This window comes from Diuraphis noxia, unplaced genomic scaffold, assembly GCF_037042655.1.
Source record: "Diuraphis noxia isolate RWA-SAM2 unplaced genomic scaffold, SU_Dnox_SAM2 contig0001, whole genome shotgun sequence".
Classification (NCBI taxonomy): Eukaryota; Metazoa; Arthropoda; class Insecta; order Hemiptera; family Aphididae; genus Diuraphis; species Diuraphis noxia.
In genome coordinates this window covers 77,980,745-77,989,041 of record NW_028301711.1, presented here as the reverse complement: position 1 = coordinate 77,989,041, position 8,297 = coordinate 77,980,745, and the positions used below count along the sequence as shown (strand labels likewise).

At 28.9% G+C, this 8,297-nt stretch overlaps 1 protein-coding gene across 1 annotated transcript; it reads right to left on the bottom strand.

The window, feature by feature from the left end:
- On the bottom strand, positions 1-8,089 carry LOC149061858 (uncharacterized). Its single transcript, XM_089215129.1, has 7 exons — positions 8,083-8,089; positions 7,972-8,007; positions 5,678-5,860; positions 4,649-4,809; positions 3,707-3,878; positions 634-813; positions 1-137 (listed from the first exon to the last, which is right to left on the bottom strand). Exons 1-7 carry the CDS (start codon positions 8,087-8,089, stop codon positions 100-102), a joined length of 777 nt encoding a protein of 258 aa, XP_089071255.1. The 3' UTR covers positions 1-99.
- Between the last annotated feature and the right edge of the window lie 208 nt (positions 8,090-8,297).

Genomic DNA, 8,297 nt, shown 5'->3' with positions numbered 1-8,297 from the left:
TGGGGATAAGTACAGATAGTTCATCTTAATACATTAATAATTGATTCATTATATAAGATTGAAACATTTTGAAGCTGCTATACCAAGTTGCCAGTCGTGTTACTCATCTGTTTGTGGAAATTGTATTGCAATCCAAACTGTAAAATCGAAATAAATTATTAAATCAATTTTAAGTTGGTCAGTTTGGGTACAACTCAAATGTACTCAACGCTACAGATATAATGGATGGGTAATAAGATGGAAGCTTATTAAAATTAGCGTCAAGACTCTTTTAGTGCCATTTGAAGTTAATTCATTACAAGCTATCTATCTGAGTGAAAAAATGGGATATCAGTATATCACTGATTCAACATTTCAACCACATATTATACTTACATTCTGGGTTAATATACAGGGGATCGTTATTTCAAAAATTTGAAAAATACAATGATTTTTATTATTTAAAATAATCCATAGAATCATAAAATAGGTGAAACTAGTATAGTTTTACCTATTCTGTAATATATTTGTTTATAAATATGTTATGAATTTCAATTTTCTATAAAAATTTCAACAACAACAACGATGTATGTAATCCAAATGCAGTTTTACACTCTTACAATCCATCAAAAATTTATTTAAATTGGTACTTACGCAGATCTGAATAATAATATGTATAATTAACATATTTCATTTCTCTCAATTTCTGTGCTGAAGACACATACAACTCCGGTTCAGGACCACAATAATATGTTTTCAAAAATCTCCTGGTGCACGTGTCTAAACAACAATCATCAACGACAGCCCTTTTAAGTTTGGTCAGCTGTTGACTATCTGAAAATGAAGGAAATTCATAAGTCAAAATAAAAATAGTTATAAATCTAATAGACCTAACCTTATATATTATAAGTTAACTTGATTATTTGTGTTATCAATTTATTGTGATAAAGGCATAACGCATTATTGTAGATAATCATAAGAGTATCAGATAATCAGTAGCGATCTGATTGTCAGAGAAGGCGGATCCCTCTGCAGTAATTAATATGTAATATAAAATCAATGCCGTAGAAACTGTGGTGCGGGCGGTTCATTGCACCGGGGCTCCGCGTTGCAATTTCTAATATGAGGCCCATACTTAAATAAAATAATATAAGAATTAAGAATCTATACTAATAACAATTTTTTTAATAAGATCATAATATAATGATAATGCCGTTAACACTTTGTTATTTTAGTATAATATAGCACCGCCAGGCTTCATATTAGTACTCTCAGTTCCCATATAATAACATATAATAATATAATTATTTTTAAATGTTTTGAATACATAATATATTATGTACAGTATAGTTGCTTAATAGCTTAAATAAATAAAGAGTTGCGATTACATTTACATTTATACATTTTCAACTTTATTATTAGTTATTAATTTTTCTATACAAATAATTGAAGAAAAATTGATTACAATTTTAATCAATTATATTTGTATTATAATTAAAAATTCAGAATATAAATAAGTACAAATTTAAAAATATTGCAATGCAGTTTATTATATTATTAGTGGGGTTGTGGACTGTGGCGGGCTAAGCATCCCACGGATCTGTGTACCATCAATTATATCTGCACTCCCTACATTAACATCCGGTGTGCGCTTTTAAAGGGGCCACAGTTTAAATTTGCACTGGGGCCCATCTATTTCTAGCGGCACTGTTTAAAATAAAGTAATATTGCGTACAATCCCAATTAAAGTAGTATTTAATTATAGTTCCAAATTTCATCTATAACATTTGATTACCATTTACCAAGTAATCAATAGGTACATTAAAGCCGTGGAAGTGGTAAACTAAAATGTACTGAGAATAGCTAAGAAAGAGAAGCAGACTAATTATGTAATTATATTGCAGTATAATAGTATGAAGGTTTACTGGATAATATTGTATAATTGTTTTTATTCAAATTATTTTGGTTAATCATTATTTATTTCAGAAAGGAAAATTCGAAATTACAATTAAAATTGAACGTATGAAACTAATCTGAAAATTAAAATTCTATATATTCTTTTGTGTGTCTAATCATTCATCTATTAATGAGCAAACAAAATTTTTCATAGTCATAAAAATTCTGTCCATAAATTAAATATGTATGTATTGGCAATCAAAAGCTTATACATTTTTAGACCAGCGGGGTGGCATTTTGGCATCAAATAAATGCATAGGCATATACGCAGATATGCTTAGATCATGTACTACGGACTGAAAAGTCTTTGTTATTATTGTGCATAAATAAATGACTGATAACCAAATCAGATTGAACAATCTGAATTCTTCGCAATTCGCTGTCGTACATTGCTGTCAGAGAGTAGGGGTTCTTGGTTCATACATAAATCATGTTTTCATTATGACATCAAGAATTAGCATGAGGGTTAGGTCTATAATACACGATCCTAGTAGTTAAAACTACATCCATATAGTACCTACATTATCTAAGGTATGTAACAGACCACGTGGAAAAACAACATAATGTATAAAAAAGATAAGAGCGTGACCATTTCAGCTTATAATTTGTGATGTTTTTAGTTTTCAAAAAGTGGGATCTGAATGTAAACATACTGTCTATAGCCATAGGAAAGGAAGTCATTGTCATACCAGTAAAAAAAATAAAAAAAGGAGTGCTGTCATGGGACACCCGGGAGAAACGTAGTTTCTTTGGAAGTCTTATAGGTTATAGATTAATTTCAGTGGAACTATTCGAAATGAATGTAAATATTATCTTATCAGGTTTTTTTATTTAATTCATTGAAAAATACATTGAATTATTATTATTGCTCATATTCAATCACCGAAAGCAAATGATACGTTGTCATTAAATGATCGCGAAAACTGAACAGAGCAACATTGTCAACACAACACGCACCGCGGAGAAAAGGTCAATGACATCGGAGCCCGATGCGATCAAACAAAACAACGCGAAATGATGTAATCATAACGGAAAAACCCAGATTCGTCAGCACAGTTACAAAAGTGATTTTATAATATATATTTTGTTATGAACGGTTTCTATTGTAATACTATAATAATTTATTTATTATAACAATAACAATTAATAATAATAGTATCTAAGGTTTCCAGCTACCTGCAACCTGACCTTTTTTATTTTGTGTGTTTTATAGGTGGCGACGTGTAGATATATAATAACAACGTAGCCGGCCGTAGAGCGAGAGGGGCAGGAGTATAGAGAAAGCGATAAAGAGTAAGAGAGATAGCGATTAACGCTTTTATTTTCGTTACGCACGGTTTTTCTAGGCTAGGGTCCCTCCGCTCACATCACGCCTTAAGAAACTACGTTTCAAAAAATGGTAAACCTTTTGGTTTTAATAATATAATATTATGCACCTTTTAAAACGGGTATAATGTGAAAGTAGTATTTTGCCAGATATCCCATATGCCCAGTAACATTATTTTAACCAATTAAAAACAGAAATTTAATGCACTACTGGCAACACTTTTTGATCAAAATAAAATCAGATAATTTAAAAACATAAATGTTCCCGCCTTCCCGAGAATATTTCCCATGAAGGTTTTATGAAATATAAATTACAGTTTCCTAACCAATTTCTAAAAAAAAAAAAACAAATTCTAACCAGCTTTATGGTCTGCTAGTTTCGATTGATGGAAGATAAAGTATTGTAATTGATAATCAGATACCATAATATATAAATTATATTTACTTTTATCTTTATTGTAGATGCCTTTACAGATGATTGCTAGTTCAGCCGAGAGTCTTGTTCCACAAAACTGTATCGGATCAACCCAGTACGAACTATTATCAGCGATAGATCCCAGAATCAAGTCAATGCATAAGCACAGAACAAACAAAATCATATTGAACTTCATGATTATCTGAAACATTCGGTCATACAACATAAACTTTTGACTATAAGTATCGTTTATTAAATTACCTCACGATATAGAATAAAATAAATACACGTTGATCTTGATTATTAGATTATTATTGAATTTAAATGCGACTAAACACTAAATATCAATTGTTATATAATAAATTTATTTTTATCACACAAATATAGCATAAATCGTTGATTACTTTCTAATGTCAGAATTGTTTTTTATTATTTTTAAATACATACTTAGTGTCATTATACTATCTAAAATTGTGGAATATTTTGAAACTCTCATTAATTTTTATTCTTTTCATAATCACAATATCGTATAAAATATAAAAGTAATTGTTGGTACCAATACTTACATATATCATTTATAAGCAGTTAATTTATTTGACGACTATTATGAAAGTAGTTTTATTACAGTTTATTGCTGGTATTTAATAATAATTTAATATTAATATTAAAATATGATAATTGACTGAACTATAATTTGCTTTCATATCTTTTATAAGTACCTATAATAAGTAAAAATCTTCATATCTAAATGTTTTTAATATTATAATTTGTTAAATAAATTTACCACAGTATGTAACTATAATTCTAAATTAAATAGTAATACGTATTTAAAATGTAATACGATTATTATTTTTGTATATCAATAAAATATAATTAATATTATCTTGAATTAATTTTATATTAAATAATATGACTGATTTATTTAACGTTAAGTTCCTAATGCATTGATAGTGGATAAGTAATTAAACATACCTTTTTCAAGAAAAATTGCTGTGTAGGATACCTGTAGTCGACTCGATGTATCTGGTGGAAGAGTAACAATAGTTGTACTAACACTGTAGCCAAATTGAATTCTGTAACGTGATCAACTGTGGTGCAGTCTAGGGAGCAGATGAGCAGTCGGCAGATCCTACCTACTTATATATTTGATTTATATGTAGCAAATATAGAGAATAGGTGGGGGTTGTTTAGACTCTAGTGACCATTCAGGTAACAAAAGGACCTTATAAGGTGTACGGGCCGCGTACGAACAACAATAGTACGCGACGCCCGGTCACCGAAATACTTCGCGCGTTACATAGGTATACGATACACCGCTACTCACCAACCGACCTATGTGTGTGTGACGTAAAGCGACTCAAAGGAAGTGGACGTGGTCGCCGAGCAAGATCAGAGAGTACTGGTGTGTGGTGAATGTGTGAGGGTGTGTCGTGTGTATGTGTGTGCTTATAAATAAATAATAATAAAATGGTAACACGTTTCGGGTAAATAATTAATTTATGTATAATACACGATATCAATAATAAATTAACAAATATATAAAAATCACAGAAACACAATTATAATCGTATAAAAATATAATAATTAATAAATTAAAGCCCTTATGGCTGAACAAGATAAATAATATTATAGCCCCTTCTGGCTCAACACAGGAAAAATATGGGCAAAAACAATAATACAATAATGATAATAATAATCAGTGGTGATCAGCACATACTGTAAAAAACAATATAAATTTTAATAATATAATAAATGTCGGCGATTAGCGCCTAACAATGTAAAAAAATAACGTTCGCGACGACGGTTAAAGGAAGACAAAAGTGTCACGGCGGCCGTATTAACGAAGCTCGCCTCGCCTAGCATATTATAATATATTAATGTCGTACGTTCGCTCGAATATAAGGAATTACGTAACGAAAATAAAAAATTCGTTGGACGTTGACGTTCATTCAACGTCCAAGACAACGTTTTTGACTTCCCATTTTATCAAAGATCGCTTACCGGTGAATGTCATAATGGGAAATTTTCTGCCGGAACCTTTTTTTAAGTACGAGTATGTAACTAATTTCGGACTAATTTCTAACTGTACTAAAATTTGGTCGTCTGTTTCTAAAATGTTTACCCCCTCACTGATCATAAAAAACAAAGCCGAGTTTCTCATAAATCTGGTTGCTAAAGTAAAATCTAGTGAAAATCAATTAACTACAATGACTATTATCTAACTATTATTTAATTACTATTTTCATCAAATCTTATACCACATATTTTTTATTATTATGATGTACATATTATATAATTATATAATAATAATAATAATAATACATAAATTTATTATTAAACATTCATAAATTTTCTCTAAAATATTATAATTACATAGAATGTAAAATTGTGCTAACTTGAATTTTTCATTAATTTATTGCTATTACTTATTTGGAGACCTAAGGTATTTTTTTTAAATATTGTATCCAACTATTAAATATATTATGTTATTAACTTCCAGTTAAATAACTATTACAATTTAAAATATACTTTAGCATTTAATATGACTTTATTATTATTTATTAGTTATTATTTATTGCATAGGTAATAAAATTTCAACTACCTATGTTATGTGTATATTTCAAATTTTGAATTTCAATCTAACTGTATTGATAGGTTTCAAAAACAAATGACACTGGCAGAAGTCAGAATTTATTTATATTGCCAAATGCAACAAAATTAGTGGTAAACCATCCTAGAATTAAATTTAAGGTAGGTACCAACCTAAATGTGAACATGAAATACAAACAAAAATAACTATATTTGTAATTTTTAAGGAATGGGCACATTGGTTAAAGAGAACTTATCTACCCACTCTAATATATCCCTTTTTTATGCGTCTCTATCAGTTTTAGTTTGACTCTTGCTTTAGGTGTTGTTTAATAATTACATTTTTTTTCCTCTCAGTGCTTACATTATTAAGACACTATTAAAACATATTATATAAAATACAATTATATTATTATAAACTTAATACAATTTATCAAACAAATGTATCAATGTCAATGTATTAAAAATAAAAGACAAATGTAGATTTATAGTTTATAGATTTGGTTGTTTTTAATTGAGATGACATAATTTCTATTGATTATAGTGTTATTAGGTATAATACTACTGGTATAAAACTATATACTAATATCGATGCATAATGGTTTTTTACCGTCATACCAATTTAGAAGTTGAAGCAATTAGATAATAGAATAAAGTTTAAATTTTCAAAAAGCGCGGTAAAGCCAATCAGAAGGCTAAAATTATAAAAGGTGCCGAGACCGAACCCAGAATGCTAATATGCTGTTCGGGCATCACATACTCACATCGAAAATGTAAGCTGACAGTTTGTCAACAAAAATTCGAATCAGACAGATTAACTCGTAAACAAGTCAACAACTCCGATTTATGGCTAATTCATCATTATTGTACGCCGTTCTGTGCTAATTTTTTTTTTCATTGTTTATACAGTTGAACATCTTGAAATTATATTAAATAAGATATTTTTTCAAGTTGAGGTACATCATTTGGGTATTGATTTCACTTCTTTATTAAGCTCCAAATTCAATTTTTTTCAACCATGGCCCTTTTTGGCACAGAACTTTGAGATTGATTTCACATTTTTTTTAACATCAAAGTTCTATCTTTTCTCCCAGTCTCTTCAACTTACGCACAAAAAGCCTTTTTTACTTCTACGAAGTAGTTTTTTTGAAGATAATATATACGAATATACGATAAACAATATACATATACGATATACAATATACATATACGATTTGGTAATAATAATATATTATAATTTATAACATAAATATTGATAATATTGATCAATATAATCATTGTTTGTATTGGGTTTAAAGGAATGATTGCCGACAGAATTCTGCCGGTCGGACACTTTACGAAGACATATCACTTAACCGGGGTTGGTAAGAACCGACTGTCGATTAAACTTAACACTAACCGACACTTAACTGGACATTGTAAGAACGGCCCTAGTATTTTTGAATAATCTGATACAGTAACATCTTCAAAAGCTTACAATCTTTAAAAATCTTTGATATGCTGCGAATTTATAAAATCATTATATTTTATCGTTGATTTATGTTCTATAACTTCATAAAAATTTGTTACAGACCTAAAAACAAGACACTTTCTGCAAATAATATTGTAAGGATTGTGTTGTCAAGCTTAATGTCAGGGAGAATAATGATTATTTTTCTTGATGTGTAGAGATACTTTTGAAAAGTTAAAAATGTCTGTATACTTACCTCGACTATGTACTAAAATGTCAAAAAGATCAAACCCTGAAAATAATATTTGATTTAAATAATCGTTTTGATAATGAAATAATAGGAATTTTCGATTTGGTTTGTTTTTACCAGACATTTGTGATTTGTCTTGAACCTAACATTTTTACATAATTGAGTTATTGCCAAAAAAATTTAATGGACAAATTTTTGGGATCTTCTGTCCAGGCTCCAGAGATTTATTACTTTCCAAAGCTAAATTAAAAAGAGAAATATAATTATAATATGAGTTTTGGGCAAACAATAATGAAATTAATTTCCGGATACAACAATTAATACACTTAAAT

Coding starts and splice junctions, on each gene's coding strand:
- LOC149061858 (XM_089215129.1), bottom strand. Junction 5,861..7,971: donor CATTTTAGTACATAGTCGAG/GTAAGTATACAG, acceptor GATTTTCACTAG/ATTTTACTTTAGCAACCAGA. Junction 4,810..5,677: donor TCCCATTATGACATTCACCG/GTAAGCGATCTT, acceptor ATATATAAGTAG/GTAGGATCTGCCGACTGCTC.